At 51.9% G+C, this 21,930-nt stretch overlaps 2 protein-coding genes across 3 annotated transcripts; one reads left to right on the top strand and one right to left on the bottom strand.

The window, feature by feature from the left end:
- Positions 1-179: 179 nt before the first annotated feature.
- Positions 180-14,256, bottom strand: CCDC15 (coiled-coil domain containing 15). The gene is made up of 11 exons (XM_058857124.1): positions 14,211-14,256; positions 13,548-13,719; positions 11,799-11,948; positions 10,819-10,983; positions 9,985-10,071; positions 6,601-6,762; positions 5,428-5,538; positions 3,682-3,785; positions 1,613-1,783; positions 1,393-1,541; positions 180-719 (listed from the first exon to the last, which is right to left on the bottom strand). The coding sequence occupies exons 2-11, from the start codon at positions 13,707-13,709 to the stop codon at positions 613-615; spliced, it is 1,368 nt and encodes a 455-aa protein (XP_058713107.1). The 5' UTR covers positions 13,710-13,719; positions 14,211-14,256; the 3' UTR covers positions 180-612.
- A 1,225-nt stretch (positions 14,257-15,481) lies between these two features.
- On the top strand, positions 15,482-21,611 carry HEPACAM (hepatic and glial cell adhesion molecule). Of its 2 annotated transcripts, XM_058857123.1 has the most exons (7): positions 15,482-15,731; positions 17,963-18,304; positions 18,524-18,805; positions 18,913-19,006; positions 19,553-19,626; positions 19,713-19,783; positions 19,885-20,301. In XM_058857123.1, exons 1-7 carry the CDS (start codon positions 15,647-15,649, stop codon positions 20,170-20,172), a joined length of 1,236 nt encoding a protein of 411 aa, XP_058713106.1. In that variant the 5' UTR covers positions 15,482-15,646; the 3' UTR covers positions 20,173-20,301. The 2 variants fall into 2 exon arrangements, with proteins under 2 accessions (XP_058713106.1, XP_058713105.1); XM_058857122.1 differs by having other exon boundaries at positions 19,713-21,611.
- Positions 21,612-21,930: the final 319 nt, after the last annotated feature.

The following is a 21,930-nucleotide window of genomic DNA, read 5'->3' as shown; positions in this document are numbered from 1 at the left end:
CTTTGGGAAAACCCATCTTGCTCCAGTCACTCCTGCAAAGGCCTGCACATTTTTTTTACTAGAAAAATGCTCCTTCCTTTCAGGAGCAAAGTAGAGGCTATGGGAGCATGGGTCAGGTAGGAAGCTGTGTGGGTGTTACTGGAAGAAAGGTCCTCACACAGAAAAGAAGGAGGGAACAATAAATACCTGGCTCTGGAAGGTGATCCTAGTGGCAGGGGCTGGCAGAAGCCCTAGGAAAAGGAGAGAAGGGAGCAGGGAAAGGTTAGAAATCCTCCCTGAAGAGGTACTGACCCCTGGCACCTCATTTCTCCTCCTTTCACACTTCAAATGAGACAAAGAATCTTTGAAAACAGTTTATTCCACAGTCAAATGCTGGAATGCAAGTGCCTGTCATAAACCAGCCCCACAGAGCAATTGCCTCCTTCACCTCGACCATCGCCCCGGCCAACCGCGCACCTGGAGCAGAGTGGGAGAGGCATTCACAAACCGGAGCGCACAAGCCGGGAGAGCAAAGGTGACACCGTCCTGGCAGCTGGCGTGGAAGAGCAGGCAGGACACGGCACAGCCCCACTCCCTGCTCACACCAGGGGCTGGGACACGGAGCTGCCTGGCTCACAGATGCTTCCCCGCGCGGGCACAGAGAGCAGCCAGGTCCTGGAGAGGCCGTGTGGCTGCGTGGGCACAGGAGGAGATCACCGAGTGCAGCGCCTGGCTGTAGGCTGAGCGGGATGGGGACACAGAAACACTATCAGGGCACGAGGGTTGCCCTTACGGCCCGAAACTGGGCTTGGCTCTAGCCTTTCACCAGAGCAGAGAAACAATGATTGGGGTTTAAGGTAAATCGACATGCCTGTAGTTTTCCACACACCCATTTGCACACTCCCGAACATAAAGCAGTACTAAAGCCAAAGATTATTTTATGAACCCAAATTTCTCTATTTTCCCTCCCAGATGACTCCCAGTTGCCCAGCCAGGTATTTTCCTAAGGTGTGCTCAAGGTCAGAGCACTCCATCATCTAAGGCAGGCCCTTTCCACACCTTTGTGCATCCTCCCAGCAGAAGATTCAGCATTTAAGGCAGAGGGCTCTGTGTCCCTAATGAGATGCTTTTGCAGCACTTTTGTCATGGTTGTGTCCATAGTCACACGTGGCTGTGTCACAGCTGTGTTATTTAACACATTGTAGGGGCTGGTGCCTTACTGAGGATGCCACTACACTCCCTAAGGGACAGAGGTTGGGTCAAGCAGCAAAGCCCTGACTTGCCTTGTTCAGAGTATATTTGGAGGAGAATCTCTGCACAGCAGCCCAGGAGGATGGAAACACCTATCCTGGTTTGATTTCTCCCTTAATAATCAGGCCCAGATGTCTCCTCTCTGAAAGCAGGAGCTCCTACCTTTGTGGTTTTTGTAGAAGACACAGTTATTGGCACAGGTATCCGGGTGGGAATCCCAGAAATCAGAGCCACAGGAACACAGTGGGGGCAAGTCGATGTTACAGAGTTTGACTTTCTCCCTCATCTGGGCTCTCAGAGCTTCAACATACCTGCAAGGGATCAAACATTCACCTCTGCCAGAGACACCTGGCTCTGCACAAGGAGCACAGACTGGCTGTACCTCATGTGCTCCTTATCCCGCTGCTGTCTGTCCCTCACTCTCCTCTCCTCCAGCTGGAGCTGGGCCAGGGCTTCCCAGGTTCCCTCTCCCAGGGAGGGCTCTCGCTGCTCAGCCATGTCTCGCATCCTCTGCTCCTCTGCCCGGCGCTGATTCTCCGTCTGCCTCTTAATCCTGCAGGAACACACGTGCTTAGAGAAGGAGCTTCCCCATCCCAGCCTCCATTCCTGGCTGGTCCCCGGCTGTGAGGGCACAGGAATCTGGGTGATGCTGCTGCTTTCAACGGCAAAAATCATTCTGCACTAGTCACAGCATTAAATATAAATAAATATAAACCAATATATTAACTTTAAACATTGAATGGTCAAAAAGGCTTCCTGAGTCTCCATTCTTCCTCCCATATGGCAACACCAGCCTGTGAATGCTCTCCTGCCCTCAAACTCTTCCTGCTGGCCCGTTTCTCACCATCATGGACTTCCTCTTCCAGCTCCTTCCTGTATCACATCCACACGTGCTCCAGCCACCCACAGTTCTCCAAAGCTGTGCTTCTGTCCTTAAACAAAGCATGTAGGCTGGGCTCTTTAATACCCCCCAGAAAGTACCAACACCTTGGCTTCCCAGCTTCCCCACCTCCCACTGTTTCTGGTTATCAGGCAGTCATAATCCTTGGATCCTTCTGTAAGCACCTTCCAGGACAGGGAAGCGTGACAGGGCTGGGTACAGCAGAGACATTCCAGGGATCCCACCTTTACTCTCAAACAAGCTTTAAGATGTATTTTCAACCAACTTTTCCTCTATTTCCTCAGTCTCCCTTGCACCTACATGGCCCTCCAGCCCTTTAGTGGGACCTGGGTTGTGTAAGTCCCACCAAATACAACACACGTTCCTCTGACAAGCAGCAACTGCAAAACACAAAGACTTTACACCAAAGTATCTGACATTTTATTCCCAAATGCATCAATGTGTCCCAAGCCACTCCTTGCCAGAGGGCATTGAAACCAAAATCAAGGCTGGGAAGAAGCCAGAACAAGACATTTTGGACCTTACTTCACATAGGGAGTCAAATCTTTACATCCAGAAGGAAAGTGCTGAAGTCAAACTTCTCTGAGTTATAAACTCAGAAATGTTTTTAAATTAAATGTAGAACTTTAAGTATAGCACCATAAATCTGCTCCAGAAATTGAGGCCAAGGCCAGCTTGGGGCTTTACACCCCATAATTACAAACCCAGCTCCTCTCTGCACACACTTCAAGGGAAAAAAATAATAATAAAAAAGGTATCGCAGTAACTAGGAAGTCCCTGGGGCCTTGCCAGCTTTCACAGGGTGGGACAAGCTCTCCCAAACTCCCAAGTGCCATTGGAATGACAGGATGTGGATCAAGGAGCACTGCTTTAGACTGGCAGTTCTTCCCCAAAAATGTCCACTCAAATCCTGTCCTGTGGTGCCTGTCCCACTCCCCCAAAGCCGGATCACAAAAGCCAGGATGGTTGGATTTAGGTCAGTTCATTCAAAGAAAAGCCAGGGAAAAACAAAAATTAGAGGATCTTTCCTATTCTGCTGTGAATTTGCAGAGCTTCTCCTTAGTGAACACTCCTTCACAGCAGAAGCTGAGAAAACTCCACCACAATTGATACTTTTACACAGATACCAAGTGTTCAGCTCTGGAACAAATGCCTGGAAATCATTTTATTACACCATGTAAGTTTTTATGACTGTGAGGGTGAAGGGTCTGATACTAAAAATGCCACAGGATATCACAGCTTAGCACAATGTGACCTCACCCCAAAGTTTCTAAACACAGGCTTAGGTTCCCAGAGTCATTGTTTGGGAAGTTGCACCTCTCCATGATTTGGCTCCCAACTCCTAAACAAGCTGCACAGGGACTTCAAAAGCAGATGGGGAAGTGCTAAAGGGCTCATCATGGCCCAAGGGTCTCTACTGGGCTGTGTGAGTCCCACCCCAGAGGGTCACACACCAGTACCTGCTTTACACCAGACAAACTCACAAGACTTCTCCAACCTCCTGAAGGACCCTGATGGAGGAGGTGACCCCAGCACCTGCACAGACTCACTGGGCAACTCTCTGCTGCCTCTCTCGCTGCCGCTGCTGTTCCCTCACTCGCTCCCGCTCCAGGGCCATGAAGAGGCGCCGGCACCGCAGGAACTCGCTCTGCCGCTTCAGGGAAGAGAAGGACATTTGGGAAGGATGTCTGGGATAAATATCGAGCTGTATCAGTGCTCAGCTTAATTTCTGGAGGATGGAACATTGCTCTTTCCCCAAAAGACCCTCAAAGATCTCTGAGTGCACATGACCCAGGACTGGGAAGCTGGAGAGATGGCACTGAGGTAGGAAAGACCAAGTCATCTCAAAGCATTGGAGAGCTTTGTACCAGCATCCCTCCACTGAAGCTGCCTATGAGCTGGCAAATTCCTAAAGTCTCACTTTGCTGAGGGGAAAAGAGCCAATTCCAACTTCAGCCTACTTGAATTTGGATCCACCTGGACACTGGGGCTCCCCTGCAGTGCACTGGAACCCTGTATCTCCTCCAAAAGATGAACATATGACACCAAGCTGGGTTCTCTACATGCAGGGGAACCACAGACGTGGCAAAACCACTGCTGAGACAAACCCAGGGGCCCCACAGCGAAGAACTCCCATATGAATTCTGAGGGTTCATTGTCTGGGCTTTGGCTGATCCCACTGATGCAGCAAGAGCAGGGAAACCTCCTGGCTAAAGCTCACATCAAAAGCCTTCCTGCCGTGGGGTAGAGAGAGAGTTTGAGCTCCACGACTCCCAAAAGTTTAATACATAGATTTTTCCTCATGAATGCCAAAACCTTTGGGCTGAGTTTGTCCACCTCACTTGGTGGAGAGAGCCCAGCACAGCTGGAGATAAAGGAGGAGGAGAAGAGATCAGCGACCAGGCTGCCAATGAAGAAAACCGGATGGAAAAAACCCAGGCAGAGGAGAGGGCTGCAAAACCAGTTATCTTGGATGGATCAGAGCCAAGGAGATTAAAAGCAAGGGGAAAGGGAATGGCAGGGTTAGGAGGAGCAGCCTGAGAAGCCCCAGCTGTTGTCACACTGGTGAGAAACCACAACCATATTTGGGATCAGTTGGTTGGAAAACACTTGTAAGAAACAAAAAACATGCAAATTGTTCAGAGTTTTAGTTGCAAGCTGCAAGAAAGGTGACAAAAGGAGAGAAAAATGTTCCTCTCCATGGCAGGAGGAAGCAGGAAAATAAAAGTCATTTGCTTTAGGCATCCAAGACAAACATCATCACTCTGTATCACTCAGATTAGCGTGAGCCAAACTGTCCAGGACACAGGCTGTAAACCATCACTGTGAAATCATCCACTTGGCCGCAGGCTGGGCTTGAGGCTATTCCCAAAATCAGAGAAACCTTTATATTCCAGCCTTGTATTTAAACAAGATAAAGTTGGCTTTGTTCTTTCTTTCTTTCTTTCTTCTTTTTTTTTTTTTAAGCATTTTTGGCAGCTTCTTGGACTCCCTGCAACTACAGCAAGTACCCCTTGGTTTTGCCAGGCAGAATGAAAGGAGCCTGCTTCTCCTTCAAACTTCTGGTATTATTGAGATCCCAGATTTTGTAGGAGGAGTAGTTAACTGTTGCACTTAATAGCAGAGATTTTAAAAAATAACCTGGTAGCTTTGCCCAAGACCTGAGACACCATCAAAGCTGACAAACTAAACCCAGTACGGGTTTCATATTGAGGTTTCTTATTTGAGCCAGCAGCATTCCCAACACCCAATCCCTTTCAAACAAAACCACAAGGGCTTGGCTGTCCTGGACAGACCTGCTTCCTGGTTTCCTCTTGGTCAACACCAGCCCAGAGTTTGAGGGGAGATTGGTATTCACTGTGTGGCCTCCCAGGCAGGCTTGAGTCCTTCACTGACCCATCACAGACCTGAGAGACAATGGAAGAGAGCAGCATCAGCATCACCACACTTCTTTCTCATCTTCCCCCAGCAAAATGCTCTTTATTGAAGGCACAGCCTCTGTGTGATCCCTCCAGGCCTCAATGGGATTCTCCACCTCGGAAATCTGCTTTATCTGGGGTACAGGTTGGCCATGAACGGGAGAGATGTGCCACATCTCAGCACTGAGCACCAAAGCTTTGTCAAAACATCTCTAGAAATAGCCTTGGAGGAGGGTTCTGTTTTAATTTAAATATGGATACACATCTCCCCATCCCAAACTTCTATTATGAACATCTGGAAGTGTGAGTGAAATATCTAAATATAAGGGGAATTCTACAGCCAACATCTCCCAAAACCTCAGTGTAAACCTCAGCATAAACTTCCGCTGTGCCTCTATCTGCCCAGCAGTATTTCTGCTCCAAACTGGACTAATCCCCAGCCAAGGCTGGGCACACACTGCCACAGCCATAAAGCCTTTGCCACCACCCCAGATAATCGGGATCAACCATTTCCACCCCTGAGATGCTCAAAAAAAGCTGCCTGAAAACAAAAGAGGAAGAATAAGTACATCAAGCCCCCCTCAACTCCTCCTAGGGCAGGGCCTGCCACCCCTAGGCACCAGGATTGCCACAGCCATCTCCTTCCACTGATACAAAGCTTTTTTTCTTTTCCCCTCCTTTTCAACGAGTTTCTGACTGATTTGATCTCTTTTGATCTCTTCCACCCTCGGGTCTTTTGGTGTGGTCTGAGCATGGCTCTGGGTATGATGTGACTGCATGCCCTCAGTTTCAGCTTTCACCTGGGCAACTGCCAAATGGCAGCACAAGCAGGCAGGAATCCAAGGCCACAACTGTACATGAAAGCAGGGAATGGCAGGGCTGACCTCACTGAGCTCCAGTACTGCTCCCGAGCCCACTTTGAGGATGATAGGCTTAAGAGTTAAGCAGCCCTGAGGGAGCAAGTACTCTACTTCAAGAGCAGCCTCTTCCAGACATCAAAATAAATCTAATGAGCCAAACCTCTTAAGACCAACTTTGCACGAGCCTTACTTTTTTAAATTCAATTTTGATGCAGAAGTCATCATCCTGCCCAGTGCTGTTTGTGGCTGTGCCCTGCTCCAGCAGCTCAGCAGGCAGATCGTGGTGTCCTGCCAGCAGCAGCTCCTCACTCTCCTCCATGGCCACTGCAGCTGCCAGGCAAGGGTCTGGTTTCTGGAGAAGGGAGGACATGGGTGTAAACATGGAATTGAAATCTGGCTGCTTTGGTGCCAAAGGAAAACTGAACACCCTTGGAGCAGCTTTAACACACAGGAGGCTGTGTGTGCTGTCACTTGAATGTGATCTGGCAGCACCATGTGTTCAGCAGCACCATGGGCCACCAGAGCTGGGAAACAGGAATGTAGCAGGGTGACTGTGACTGTGCCCTCCCCAACTGCAGAAGCAGTGGGACAGACGTGTGGGGTGAAGAGAAGACAAGGCAAAAACCTCTCCAGGCACTATTTCACAGTGGCAAGGAGCTGGGATCTCTGAGTGACACCCGAGTACAGAGTACACTCCTTCAGATGGGAAGTGGGCAGGCTCCCCAGTGGCAATCCACAATATTTTGAGAGGCAGCAGATTGTTTCCTACAAACTAAAGAATCAAAATGCCAGAAGCAAGCTTGAAGCCAGGATAAATCTTTTTCCCTTGCTTTCTTTTTTTCCTTCCGCATGGTGGGAAGGGAAGTGCAGGACTGCTGACAGAGGGAAAGGATGGATCAGTAGAACAGGTGATGCCAAGAATTCCTTGATATGGCTCTGCTGCTGTTTGGGAAGGACAGAGAATAGTCTGGAGTCAGTCTGAACATGGAATTATTTGATAGGCACAGGAATTACTCCATCAACCCCATTATGACAGAAACATGACAGAACAGCTGCTTTGGTAAGGGTAAGGGAATAGAGGGGAAGGGTTATTGCTTTGGAAGGTTGCTCTGGAGCACTGAAGGTAGAAAGACATGAAACTGTGGAAAAACACCACCAACTTGGTGGAATGGTGCCATGCTGGGGAGCTACAGATGTCCATCAAAGCCTGAAGGCAAAGACTCAGTAACAGGATGAGCTGGAACACTGGACAGGTCATTTCCAGGCAATTACCATTCCTGTATCTGCTTGGGAAAGCAGGCAATTAACTCTTTGCTTTTAACCTGAAAAGAAATCTTGAGGGGAGAGAAAGAGCAACAATTTTAGGAACATGGACTACTGATCACAGGGAATGCAACACTTTACAGGGAGAAAGGAAAAAGAAGAAAAATTCAGAAAACAGGACTGAAGGGAAAAAAAAAAAACATTTCAGCCAAAGACTTGCTTAGAGTTAGCCGCAGCAGGGAGAGAAATGCTGGGACTATTATTGGGAAGAAAAAGTCAGGTTATTCCTAAAACTGAGGATTTTAAGGAGGATGGACCTGTCATGGGCTGCTGCCAGGAGTAGCAGCTAAGGTGCAAACAGCTCCTCCAAAATCTATGAAGGTCCAGATTATCAGAAAAGGGCAAAAGGAGTGTATTTCTTTATTTAAAGGAGAGGAAAAGGAAATACCAAATAGAAGATTTTAGCCTCAAGAGTTTAACTGTGACTGTTACTGTTGACAAAACTAGAGGAAATCACCTTGCAAACTGCCTGTAAGCCACGAGAAAACAAGATAAGCAGCAACCAGCATAAATTTGTCAAGACTGAGTCAGGTCAGGCTAAACTGAATGTCTCCTATAATAGAAGGAAAAGGCCTCAGGCAAAGAGCAGCAGAAGACTCTGGGGTTCAGCTGAGCTCTTGACGTGGCCTAATTCAGCACTGGGGTTAAGCAAAACCTCTTAGATGGAAGTCTGATGTGGGATGTGCAAAACTGATTAAAAACGTGGCCCACATTTGGTCTCAGGAGAACAGAAGGTTTCTGTGCAGAACCCTGCACAGAAACAGGGTAAGAACGAGGTGGGCTCTGCTCTTTGATTTCATTACCAGCCTGGATGAAGGAAGAAGCATTTTGATTAAGCTACTTAACCCCATTTGCACTGTAGAAATATTGGGTGAAAAAACCCATGGGTTCAAACAGACGAAATGAGCTGGAATACAAAGCACAAGGAAATCCAGGGAGCACAAAAGCAGAGGCAGCACTACCAAGGGGGTTAAGTCCATGGTTATATCTGTGGCAGCCTTTTGCACCTGATGGGAACACGTTGCTGTCCTGGCAGGCTGGAAACATGCCTAACCTTCATACCGGGAGAGATTCAGATTAATACGGGAGCTTTTTTCTCCTCATATATCATGGAGTAATAAAACAGAGCAATGAAATAAATCAATATATTCTTCCTAGAATTAATCAGGGAAGCTGTTAAACTTCCTTATGTAGATTAACTGTAGCTGCAGTGAGGCTGGGATGGGAGGATGGTCCCAAATCCCTCCCAGTGCTTCTCACTGCTGTGGATGACTTGCCCAGGACTCCCACAGATCTCCTGTAACTCTCTGGCTCACCTGGGAAGTGGCTTTATTATTTATGTGAGGTCATGAATCAGCTCATCTCACTGAATGCATCAATGGCTCAAACAAGAAGGATGTTTGCTGGAAACACATAACGAGGATTTTCAGACCATAATTAATGTGTTTCTCTGAGTCCTATTTGCAGAGCTGTCTTCATCAGAAATCCAAGAGTACAAAGAAGAGGAAGAGCCAGACCAGCCCTTCTATAAAAGGTAGTTTCTAGATAATCAGCAAAGATCTATTTCACCTTTGGTGAACCTGAGAAATAGAAGGGAATGAAGATTTACAGGATGGGCAGGAAACTGGCTCCAGAGCCAATAACAAAAAACACCAGGCTGGGCTGCTCCTGGTGTTCTCCAAAGTACATCAGTTTAAGAAAGGTCTTGGCATAGAGACTGGGAAAATAGCTACAACACAAAGGTGTTCTTGAGAACTGAAGGAGCAAAAGCAGGATGAAATTCAGCAGAACAAAAGGTGGGACTGACCTCCTTCCACACATTGCTTTGAGAAAAGCATGCCAACCATTCTCCAGCAGAAGTCAGCCCCGGGTGAGGAAAAACTCTCCAGATCTTTGCCACCCACACAAAACAAGGGACTGATGTAATGGGAAGAGTTGTTGAGGTTTGAAGAAATAAAGGCACCTGAAGGGAGGGCTGGTCATCACATTCCTCCCAGATACCCAGATCACAATCTCAACTTTTAAAAGTATTTTTGCATTCTTGAGTTCATCTCAGAGATGTTTTCACACACTTTATCCTGTTGCCTTCTCTGAAATGAGTTACCCATGAGGTGTGTCAGGAAAGCACAGTTTATTTCATTCCTGCTGGAGAAACTTCCTGAATTTTGTTTTGGATTTGCTAGTCAGAGCCAAACCTTCAGCAGTTTTCAAGGTGATTTCTCTGCCCTCAGCCCAGACAGCTCTTGCTCACCTCCTGCCTCCAGGCACCGGGGGACATGTGGGCCACGGTCCTGCGGGACGCCAGCCTGCGCCGCACCTGCTGCACAGCCCTGCTGAGCTGCACCCAGAGGAGAGGCAAAGGAAACACAGGACAAGTTCAGCTGCATGGAGACATCTCCCAGCCAGTCTGCTCCAGCCAAGAAGCTCAGTCAAGGCAGCACGACCCAACACACAATTATCCAAGGGTCTTTTAGAGCTGCCCAAGGTACCAAAATCCTGACCCAGACAACTCATCTGCTCCCAAAACATTATTTCTGAGATACCAGATCCCAAATTTTCTTGCTTGGTATCCAGCCAGAAGTGATTTTCCAGCCCAAGGTACTTCAGCTGGAATGCATCCCATGGTGCTTCACCTGGATTCACTCCAGTTCCTAGGTGAGCACACAGGCTTTCTAAAACACCAAAGGCACCACAAATATCACTATTAAAAAAACCCAAAAAAACAAAAAACAACCTAAACAATCCTGAAGGCAGGTTTTCCCAGATTTTGGTCTACACAAGACAAGCTGCAATGAGGTGGCACCACCTAGTGCCACCTCTGCGCCAGGACACGGCTGGGAACACACCGTGCCTGCCAGCAGCCAGAGCAGCTCAGCTACAGCACCTGGGGCAAGCCACCCAGCTGGATGCTCTGAGGAGCATGACAGCATTCAGGGTGACAATATGAGCCAACCTTTCATTCAATATCTAAACCCAAACACTAGGGATGTGCTGTAGAAGAAAAAAAAAGAAAACATGGCCCATTCCCCACTCCAAACACGAAGGATCCAAAACACGGAAGCAGTGATGGAAGGGCAGGGCTCACCTTGGCAGCTTGTTGCTGGAATGGCTCCCCATGCTCCTCTTCTGTCTGGGCTGGATCCAAGCCAGCAGCAGGACCACAGATGATGGGAGCAGGGAGACCCTGGAACAGGCACGTGTTCTTCCAGGGGGCCGAGTACTGCACAGCAACACAGCTCTCCCTCTCCGCCTGCCAGGAAAAAGCCAGTGGGATCTCCAACCATGATCCAGCAAGATGTCAACTGTGGTGACATTTCACCACCCTTGGATGAAATTTCTTGGGAGGGAGGTTTTGGTTTTCCATGCTGAGAGAATACAAAGAACCATCAGGCTCTTTGGGGTTGAGGGCATTTGCTGCTTCCTGCTTGGAGCTGGCAGAGTTACATGAGGACATCCCTAGTCAGCCATGGAAACAGCCCAAACACCCCAAGGGTGGCCAAAGCTGGTGACATGTCAGTGCATTCTCTTTTCTGCCACAGTCAGATCCTGGCAAGTCTCCCCAGTACTTGTTTGAGAATAGAAAGAATTAAATATATTCACAGGATAATCCAAAACAAGCCCATGGGGAAAAACGGAATGTGGAGACAGAGGGGAAGTGTTGTTTGAAAACTTTGGCTGCTCTGGAAAAGGGATGGAAAAAGAGACAGCAGAAAAACTGCTTCACTTCAAATGCAGCCAGGACATCCACATCATTCCCAACTCCTGCCTGGGTGTTTAACTCCAGGCAATTCCACAGAGAGCTTCAGAACTCTGTTCTGCTGTTGCCTGAGGGAGCCAGTAACCTTCCCCTGAGGAGGCTTCAAAGCACCTCCAGCACCAGCCAAAGTGTCACGGTGACCCAGCCTGCTTGGACACTGTTTGCCACCACAGGGTCTGGAACCTCAGATTTTCTCATTTTTTCTCATTAACACCTTGACTTAAGGTGTTGACTTAAGCTCCAGTGTTTGGATTTTTCCCAATTTATGTTGGGTTTGGAGGAGTTTCTCCCGACAGAGCCTCACTTACTGCTTCGTAGGCCTTCTGCAGCTCCTGCCTCCGGCGCAGCCTGACCTGCCGGTTCACCCGCTGCCTCACCTCGCCCTGGAACCTCCTCAGCCTGGCTGCCTTCTGCTGCTGCTGCTCCTTCAGCTCCTCCTCCACCTGGAATACTGAAGCCTGGGAGAGGTGGAAGCAGATTTCATCAGGGTTTGGCTCCACTGTGGCATTAGAGAAGCCTGTATTCCTGTATTTCCCTTTCCCCCACAGCAAATGTTTTGTTCCAAAATATGTGGAATAACAGCTTGGACAATATCTACTGGGTAATTATGGACTGGATTGGGTCTGATTAGAGATACAGAGCATGCACACCTCTGCCTTTACCTCTCTGCAACACACAGGGAAGGAAAGGAAAAGGAGACCCTCAGAGCAGCTCCTGCTCCCATGAATGGATGCTCAAACATCCAAGGCCTGGATCCAAAAGGAACAGGGCAGCCCCTGATCCTGTTAATTTTCTGCAAGGCTGGAAGCACATCAGGGAAGCAGTTCACAAAGCACAGGACTGCTTGGGAATGTTGTTACCATCTGAAGTGAAAGATTAAGAGCAATGACCTGAAAACCCCCAAAAATCCCATTTTAGTCTCCTTGCAATTCTGCCAAGCAACTCTGCAACACCATCATGGCTTAAATAAAAACAGCATTGCTCTCCTTGCTGCCTACACAGCAAGAGAAACCAGAGACTGAAGGGATGGAGGAAAGGGGTGAGGCCAAAGATGAATTTGGAACAGCAGGGTCAGCACAGGCAACAGGTCAGGATGGGGAGAAATCTGCACTGTTAGGGATGGAACCAAGACAGTGCCCCAGGGAACAGCCCAGTGCCAGCTCACCACTGCCCACCTCAGCAGCAACTGATGCATTAGGCATTACTATGGATTAATTAGAAGTGTATTAAATAAGCTCAGATAACCCTGGGCAGCTCCATTCACCTCTGGAAGCCTCACATGGGGGGCCCCAGGAGCATCCAGGCCCCCTGAAGCTGTCAGGAAAAGTTCAGCTCCCCCAGAAGTTTCACAGTACCAAAATGAAAGTCCTGTGGAATATGGAGATGATTGATTTCCATAAATCATCTCAACCTTTCAGGATTTAAATTACAATATAGAAATAAATCATCTCAGAAGGGCAGGAGCTTCTATAATGTTCAGACATTAATTACAGGGGACTGAATTCATCATCCAATATTTAATGCACTTTTAGACCTCTTAGAATAACCCTCAAAACAGAAATCCCTCAGATAACCCTCCATGAAGATTTCCTTATGTGTTTCTAACAGGGTACAGTGGAGATTGGCTACAGACCCTGGAACACTCAGTTTATTTTTATTTTTATTTTTTAATCATCAGCACAGAATAAAATCTCAACTCCCTGACATCTTTTAGGGATGAGTGGGAAAGCGAGAAGCAGCACTGGCTGGGCTCCCCACCTGATTGATGCTTAAAATAGATGCATTTCTCCCCTAAAAAACACAGTTTACTCAAGGGGGATCAACTCAGAGACGTTGTGGGCTTGTGCAAAGGGGAGGCCAGACTACATGGACACCATAGCAGCTTCTGACCCTGCTAAATCACATTAAAACAAATTATTATTTCCAGGAGACATGTTCCTGGCTGCCCTCAGGCTGTGAAAAGGATCACTTTTGGCTCTGACCCCCCCTTGGGGGGTTTTACGGGCACTTTGAAGGATCCGAAATGCCCCAGCAGATGGTGCCCTCGGTGCACTCACAAAGGCCGGGCTTTGCTGTCCGGGCGCACTCTCCACCCAGGCTCCCACGGGCATCACGCTCTGGTTCCTCTGGGCCAGCACTCGCCATCCGCGGGGTCCCGCCTGCTGCCGCCCCGGGGACCGCCCGGGCCCCCGCCGCTGCTCCTTTGAGGGGAGCCCCATGCCGGCACCCCTGCGGAGGGGGAGCCGAGGTGAGGGTGTCTCGCCGGGCACCCCAACCCGCAGCCGGCCCCATCTCCTGCCCCCAGCACCCCGGAGCCCTCCCAGCTCTGCAGCCCACCTGCAGCTCCCCGCTCTGACCGCGGGCCCCCAGCCCTTCTCTACCCCATCACTGCACCCTCTCTCCCCGCTGCCCCCCGTTATCCAACCCCACGGCACCCCGCCTTCAGCTCCGCCTTCCCCCGAGGGCACTCAACCCTTCGTGCTCAAATCTCCCCGCGCCCCCCATCCCAACCAGCCCCTCCCCAAGCACCTCATCGCCCCCCCGGGGACTCCCCTGTGCCCCCGTACCCTCATCACCTCATCCAGCCCCGGGCAGTGCTGCACCGCCTCGGGCCCATCCTCCCGTATCCCGCCCCCCAATCCCCCCCCGTAGGCCTCTGCACCTTCACTCCCCATAACCCCCTGGCCGAGCCCCGCGGAGCCCCCTCAGGCCGCACCAACCGCCGCTTCCGCCGCCACCGGAGCTTTGAATCCCGGCGCCACTTCCGCCGCACGGCCGCGCCCCGGCCACGCCCCCGGGGGACCCAGCCACGCCCCCGGGAGCCCCGGCCACGCCCCCGGGAGCCCCGGCCACGCCCCCGGGGGCCCCGGCCACGCCCCCGGGAGCCCCAGACACGCCCCCGGGAGCCCCGGACACGCCCATCTGGCCCCGCCTCTCCTCAAGCCCCGCCCCTCCCGCATAGCCAACTCCCGGCCACGCCCAGCCGCAGCCCCTCAGGGTTCTGAGGTCCCCGGTTCGAGTCCCGCCTCCGGTGGAAATGGGGTGGAGGAACTGTGTGCCTCAGAGCATCCCTGAAACTGCCCCCTGAGCATCCCTGGAACACCCCACACAGAGGATCCCCGTGCGAGTCACTCCCAGATATCCTTATAGTGTCTCACCACAGCATCCCTGACCCCCTCCGAGTATCCCCTTACATCTCCACACAGCATCCACCCAAAGCACCTCCCCACAGAGTGACCCCAAAGCATCTGCCTTACGAGTCTTCCCCCCTTAATGTCTCCGCAAAACTCCCTGAAAGCCTCTTCCTGTAGCACCCCCCACACCCCTCCTTGTAGCGTGTCCCTATAGCGCCCTCCCCAAAGTCCCCCAAGCCCCAGCCCTGTCCCATCTCCCCATAACGCATCTCCCCCAAAGCATCTCCCTCTCTCTGGGACTGGATCCTTGGAGGCATCGACCCCCTTGGGGGGCCAGAGAACCTCCGGGGGTGTGGACGGTGGCTCACTGGGGTGATGAGCTCGGCAGGCCTCGGGAGGGGGGTGGGAAGTGGCTCCGGGCATCCTGCCTCACATCCCGCTGCCCTATTCAGCGATGCCCGGGGAACCAGTGCTAATTGGCATGGAGTTGGAATGAAGCCTGCATGCCACCGACCTTCGTTTTAGAGCCTGGGAAGAGGGGGGAAAAAAAGCGAGGGGGAGCTCCTTTGGGGGTGGGGGTTCAGCTTTGCAAATTATCTCTCCTAAAGAAAACCTCGGTTTAGCTTAATGGGATGTTCAGAGCCCAAAACCCCATTGGATTGTCCGCAGAGGGGATGGCAAATCTTAGTTGTGCTCCATGAGGATGCCCCCCACCCCAAGCGTGTCCCGGGGACTGGCAAAGCATTGAACTGGGGGTCTGTAACCGGGGAAAAAATTGCAAATCTGAGTGGTTTTTCCTCAAATAAATGTCAGCTCGAGGCCGCCGAGGAGGCGAAAGCCACCAGGACACAGGGCTCTATTGAGAAGGGACAGAACAGAAAAGAAAAAGAAAAAAAAAAAAAAAAAAAAAAAAAAAAGAAGGGAAAAAAATAAATTAGCCGGGCGAAGCGCCAAGCCGGGAGCTCCGAGGGACGTGCCCAGAGTGGGGAAGCGGAGCAATTCGGGGGGCGAGCCTGCCCGAAATGTGGGGAGCGCCGGCTGCCCCGCGGGGCCACCCCGCTCCCCCCTGCTTGCTGCCGGTGACCTGGCTTCTGGCGCTGCACGCAGGTAGGGAATTTTCCCATTTTTCCACACTTTTCCCGTTTTTTCCATGGGTCTTGGGGGTATCCAGATGGAGGACGAAGGCCGGGGGGGGTGATGAGGGTGGTGATACCCTACGGGGGGGGTTGGAGGGAGGGTTGTTGCACTGTCGAGCGTACCCTCTGCTCGGGAGCTGGGAAAAAAGGGGGCAAAATTGGAATAGAAAACTGGGGAAAACAATTTTCTGGAGCCAAGCAGGTCCTGATGTGGGGGAGGATTTGGCACCGCCCCCACCCTGAGCTTCTCCCCATTTTTTTTCTTTCCCATATCCCATTTTTTCCTCATTTTTTAGCATCTCCAAATATTTTCCCTTACCCATTCTTCACCTTTCCTTAAAACGTCATTTTTCACCCCATTTCTAGGCTTGCCTCATCCCACTACAACCCCAGTTTTCTCCATCATTTTTTCTCTAAATTCTCACATTTTGGAATTCAATGAGTCCCAAACTCCCCTATCCCAGGTCTGGCAAGACTGAAAATAACCTTCAGCAATTTTGTTCCACTTTACCAAAGTTTGCACCCAAAAGCAGCCCTGGGGAGGCCCCATTTCCCTTCAGATGAGGTGAAGGATGAAAAACAAAACCATCTGGGTTCTTTGCTGGCTTTGATTAAGACTCTAAAAAACAGGGCTGTGGCCAGGGCACCCCAAAAATGCTGCTGGGTTTTTTTGTTGTTTGGGTTTTGTTGTTTTTTTTTTTTTAAAAAAAAGGGATTGTGCTACGAAATAGTGTGAAAATGAGGATTTTTGGTGGGCTTTTTTCAACAAAAGCCACTGAAAGGGGCTGGGAGATCTCCATCCCTAAGCCAAGGATGCTGTAGGAAAACGGAACGTTTCCCGATTTATTAATGAACTCCCAATTTTTTTATCCCAAGTGGAGGAAAAATTAGGAATAGGGTTAAATAAAGGGAAGAAACAGTTAAAGAGCAGCGATTTGGTGGTGCACAGGGAGGGGGCAAGGATGCATAGAAGGCCACATCCCCTTCCCATGCCTTGGCCTTCCCCCTGGGGTGAGGGTTCCCCTAAATTTGGCGAGTCAGGACATGTTTGTGGGGCCGAGCGCGGCGCTGCCGGGGAGGACGGACGGACGGATGCTGCATACCAATAGGTCCCATGACTTTTCGGGCTTGTTTAAGGCCTTTCTTGCTCCTGCTTCACCCTGCCCAGCTGGTTTTCCCACTCTCCCCTCCTCTTCAATATGGGGTTTGTTCACTGCTGATGATGGTATCCATATGGGGGGCTCACGAATGGGACCTCTGGGATGTCAGGAGGGTGATGCTATGGTATTTTGGGGAGGGAGAGTGTTTTGGGGAGTTCCCTCCCCCAGAAAATCATGTTTTTACATTCTTCCCTGCCTTTTTTGGCTTAAAACCAGCGATGAGGAGCAATGCACGTGCACAGACTCTCGTGATGCGGTTTTGCATCTGAGGGGGCTTTGTCTAGACAGGAACATCCAACGTAGATGGGGGTGGGACAAAATCCTTCCCCCCACCATTTTTGGGGGAATTAAGGTATCTTTGCAAAACACTGCACTGATCCAAGCACTGGCGTCTCTCACTCCCCAGGCAGCTTTTGCAGGGCAATGACACAGCTTAGCCAAGAGCTGCCTTGACCTGCCTCCCACCCCCTGCATTTCTGCAAGTGAAGTCTGCATTTTTGCATCGACCTAGCTGCAGGAGCACTCCCCCTGCATGTTTGGGGGTGATAGACGAATTTCTGCCAAGGGTTGCATTGACACAGGTGCAGGAGAGCTCCTACCCAAGGCCTGCACATTTTGGGGGCACCCACATGCATTTTTGCAGAACCCAGCAACAGGATGTATGCCGTCCACACCTCTCCCTTGCATTTTTGGGGTGATGCATGCCTTTTTGCAAAGGTTTGGTTACATTAACCTGGCTGCAGGAGCACTCCCATCCCTAATGCAGCTTTGAGGGGTGATAATGCATCTTCACAGGAGGTTGCATTGACCCACCTCCCATGCCCAAAGCCGTTTTGGGGGTGATTCCTTCATTTTTACATGTTGCACTGATCTGAGTGTAGGAAGGCTCCTACCACTCATGCACTTTTGGGGTCACGCGTGCATCTTTGCAAAGGTTCCAGAACCAAGTTGGGCACCTTGGGGGTGCTCAGCACAGCTCCAGCTTGGGGTTTCCCTGTTTTCTCCATGCTCGGCACTCCACTGTCTCTCCCCACACCCCAAGGTCTGCTGGCAGGGGTGAACATCACCAGCCCCACGCCACTCGTCCGTGGCACGGCGGGCAAAGCGGCGCTGCTGTCAGTGCGCTACGCCAGCGCCAGCGCTGACAAGCCAGTGGTCAAGTGGCAGCTGAAGAGGGACAAACCTGTCACCGTCGTCCAGTCCATCGGCACCGAGATCATTGGCAACCTCCGACCCGACTACCGCGACCGCATCCGGGTGCTGGAGAACGGCTCGCTGCTCATCAGCCCCTTGCAGTTGGCTGATGAAGGCGCTTACGAGGTGGAGGTGTCCATCACTGACGACACTTTCACTGGCGAGAAGACCATCAACCTCACCGTGGACAGTAAGGGCAAGAAGGACACCCAGTGGAGACTGAGTTATCCATGGGATGTCTTCCCTGACCACATACTGGGAGGGCTTTTTCCAACTGGGAGGTGGTTTGGGGGGTTTCAACCACCCTATGTAGTCAAGCTGGTGCGATTTTGATGTCTCTCTTCCTGTCCCCTGAGCCCATCTGTCCCCTGAGACATGGCATCACCGTGGTTCCTCTACTTGCCCACAGTTCCAATCTCAAAACCACAAGTGCTGGTGGCCTCCTCAACGGTGCTGGAGCTCAGTGAGTTCTTCACCCTCAACTGCTCACATGAGAATGGCACCAAGCCCACCTACACCTGGCTGAAGGACGGGCGGCCGCTGAGCAACGACTCCCGCCTGCTCCTCTCCCCTGACCAGAAGATCCTCACCATCACCCGTGTTCTCATGGCTGACGATGACGTCTACAGCTGCCTGGTGGAGAACCCCATCAGCCATGGCCGCAGTATCCCCGTGAAGCTCACAGTTTACCGTAAGCCACCCTTTCTCCCCTCCTGCACTCCCAGGTTTGGCCATCCCTTGCAGATGCTTTCAGCTAAAATTTCTGGGGGGTTGTCCGCCCTCATTCCTCTCCTGCAGGCCGGAGCTCTCTCTATATCATCCTGTCCACAGGCGGCATCTTCCTCCTTGTCACCCTGGTGACAGTTTGTGCCTGCTGGAAACCCTCCAAAAAGTACGTGTGGGGATAACATGGGAGACAAGAGGGGTTGTACAATCTTGTCCCATCCTGCCTTGTCCCATCCCATTTTGTCCCATTTCATCTCTTCCCATCCTATCTTGTGCCGTCCCATACCATCCTATCTCATCTCATCTCATCTCATCTCGACACATCCTACCCCATGTCATACCGTGCTGTGCCGTCCCATCCCATCCCATCCCATCCCATCCCATCCCATCCCATCCCATCCCATCCCATCCCATCCCATCCCATCCCATCCCATCCCATCCCATCCCATCCCATCCCATCCCATCCCATCCCATCCCACCTTGATCCATCTCTCCTGTACTAATCTATTCTATTCTATCCCATCATCTCATCCCATCTTGTCCTATTCTGTTCCATCTCATCCTTTTCTATCCCATGCCATGCCATCCTGTCCCTTCCTGTCCCATCTCTCTCTCCCTGCAGCACTTGACCCTTCCCTGGATGAGCCATAGGCAGCTCCCCCATCGCCTCTAACACAAAGCCACTGCTGCCCCATCCCCTATCCCTTTCCAGGGAGAAGCGACAAGCGGAGACACAACCAACCTCTGACTACGCAGAGCAGGATGAGGAGCGCCTGAAGCACGAGGGTGAGTGCTGTCCTCAGCGAGGCGGTGGTGGGTTGGGGGATCACCAGTGCTCCTGGCATGGTGAGCAGCACCTTGCTTCCACACAGCCGAAGGCATCCCACGGAGCGGCGAGCACGAGCGCAAGAACCCAGTGGCTTTGTACATCCTTAAAGATAAGGTGAGAGCCAGTAGCACCAGTAGCACCAGTAGCACATCAGCAGTGTCCCAGCACTGGGTCTTGCACATGTCCCACGTTCTTCTGCTCTTGGCTTTTGGCAGGACTCGCCAGAGGCAGAGGAGGATTCATTGCCTGAACCCCGCAGCACAGTTGAACCAGGCTACACCAGTTCTCCAGTACCAGCAGCCGGACGCTCGCCAGGACCAGTGGGGCGTTCGACTCGCCGTTACCATCGCTCGCCAGCCCGCTCGCCCGCCTCGACGCGGACCCACAGGTCACCACCGGGTTCGCCGGCACGTTCCCGCGGCGCCCCACGGCTGCTGCGGACTGCCGGCGTCCACGTTATCCGGGAGCAGGAGGAGGCCAACGCCGTGGAGATCAGTGCCTGAGCAGGGGGGACTGTGCGCGCTTTGGTGGCAGCGTGCAAGTGAGCAGGGACACCAGCACGGCCACATTTCCGCCACCGAGCAAGCGGGGACACCGGCACAGCCCTGCTCCCACCACTGGGCGTCATTCTGCTCGGCGTAAAGTCACTAATTTCCTATTGATCCCACCCAGAGCCCCCCTCTTCCGTCCCCCATCTTCCTGGGGCATCGCTTTAATGGCTTTCTCGCCGGGACGAGTGTGCAGGGAGCGTGCAGAAAGCACACATGTGTGTGCAGAGAGAACATGCAATCATTGCACGGAGAGAGTGTGCCAGAGGGTGTGCATGGAGCATGCAGAGAGAGCGTTGGAGCGCTGCACAGAGGAAGCATGCATGGAGCGTGCAGGAGGGCGCATGGACTGTGCACACACGGTGCGTGGGGGCAGGCACGTGTGCAGCAAGTGTGCACACAGCGTGCAAAGAGGATGCACAGAGCATGCAAGAGAACACGTGGAGCCCGCAGAGAGAGCACACACTGCACAGAGTGTGCACAGAGTGTGCATGGAGTGTGCAGTGTCCACTGAACCAGCGTGGCCTTTGTGAGCGTGCCAGCACTGGTGTGTGTTCCAAGTGTGCACAGAGTGTGCAGAGAGAGTCCATGCAGAGAGCACCTGTGCAGAGTGTGCACGGAGCACGTGGAGTGAACATGCACACAGCATTTGCACAGGACATGCATGCAGCACGTGGTGAGTGTGCAAAGAGCGGGAGCAGGGAGGCTGTGTGCAGTGCTTGCACCAAGCACACGCAGAGCGTGCATGGTGCGTGTGGAAAGTGTGCACAAAGCGAGCAGCTGAGTGTGCTCAGAGCATGTGCAAGAATGAGTCTGCAGTGCTGGCACAGGGCATGCGTGGAGCCTGCAGTGAGCGTGCAGAGTGTGTGTGCTGCGCTTGCACAGAGTGTGTGTGGTGGATGTGGAGAGAGCGAGCACAAAGAGCTGAGCATGACTGGAGCGTGCACGAGGAGCACACACACTGCACGCCCAGCAGCCACATGTGCACACCTGTGTGAAAGAACACGGTGCCCACCCGCCGTGGCACACCCCCCATGCATGGAGCAGGACATGCACTGGCACAAGCTCGCCCAAGGGTGCAACATGCATCAGGTGGTCTAAACAGGGGGCTCCCTCCTGCCCCCCAGCTCCCCAGCTGCAATGTCCCCTAAACGTGGGCTGGAAGCCCAGGCCCAAGCATTGCCCCTTTGCCACGGTAGGATTTTCTGTGAAAATCCCCCAGTTTTGGGGCACACAACGCTGTCTCTCCCCAAGCCTTCATGGGAAATAGGTTTAGGATGAAAAGCACAGAGTGGCTGGCCAAGCCGGGCCCTGGGGCACCCGGGGTGGGTGCCGGGGCACCCCGGAGTGCTCGGGGTGCACTACTAACCAATAAACTAAACGTACTACCCGTCTGGTGGTGGCACCCTTGGGTGTCTTTGTGGGACAGGGGTCCCCCAGGGTGGGGGGACACATGAGAAGTGGCTGACAGGCAAGACCACACAAACCCCATGTACCTGGGTGGCACTCAAACCAGCACTTGAAGTGTTTGGGAGACCTTAGACTGTTTCCCTCTGGTGCCTACTGATGGTGTCCTCAGCTGAGAGCCCATTTCTTATTAATTTGTCTTCCTCTGAACATGGCGAAGGAGAAAGGGAATTTATTCTGACTAATTAAATTCATTAACCGCCGGTGTCCCCCACTCTACTGTCTCCGGGTGCTGCCAGTGCCACC

The sequence above is a fragment of the Poecile atricapillus genome, chromosome 25 (assembly GCF_030490865.1).
Source record: "Poecile atricapillus isolate bPoeAtr1 chromosome 25, bPoeAtr1.hap1, whole genome shotgun sequence".
In the NCBI taxonomy this organism is placed as follows: domain Eukaryota; kingdom Metazoa; phylum Chordata; class Aves; order Passeriformes; family Paridae; genus Poecile; species Poecile atricapillus.
This window is presented reverse-complemented; position numbering and strand designations above follow the sequence as displayed.

Coding starts and splice junctions, on each gene's coding strand:
- HEPACAM (XM_058857122.1), top strand. CDS start 15,647: ATGTGGGGAGCGCCGGCTGCCCCGCGGGGCCACCCCGCTCCCCCCTGC. Junction 18,305..18,523: donor CATCAACCTCACCGTGGACA/GTAAGGGCAAGA, acceptor ACTTGCCCACAG/TTCCAATCTCAAAACCACAA. Junction 19,007..19,552: donor TGCTGGAAACCCTCCAAAAA/GTACGTGTGGGG, acceptor ATCCCTTTCCAG/GGAGAAGCGACAAGCGGAGA.
- CCDC15 (XM_058857124.1), bottom strand. CDS start 13,709: ATGGGGCTCCCCTCAAAGGAGCAGCGGCGGGGGCCCGGGCGGTCCCCG. Junction 5,539..6,600: donor TCAAAATTGAATTTAAAAAA/GTAAGGCTCGTG, acceptor ATTGTCTCTCAG/GTCTGTGATGGGTCAGTGAA. Junction 3,786..5,427: donor AAGAGGAAACCAGGAAGCAG/GTCTGTCCAGGA, acceptor TCTTCCCTGAAG/CGGCAGAGCGAGTTCCTGCG.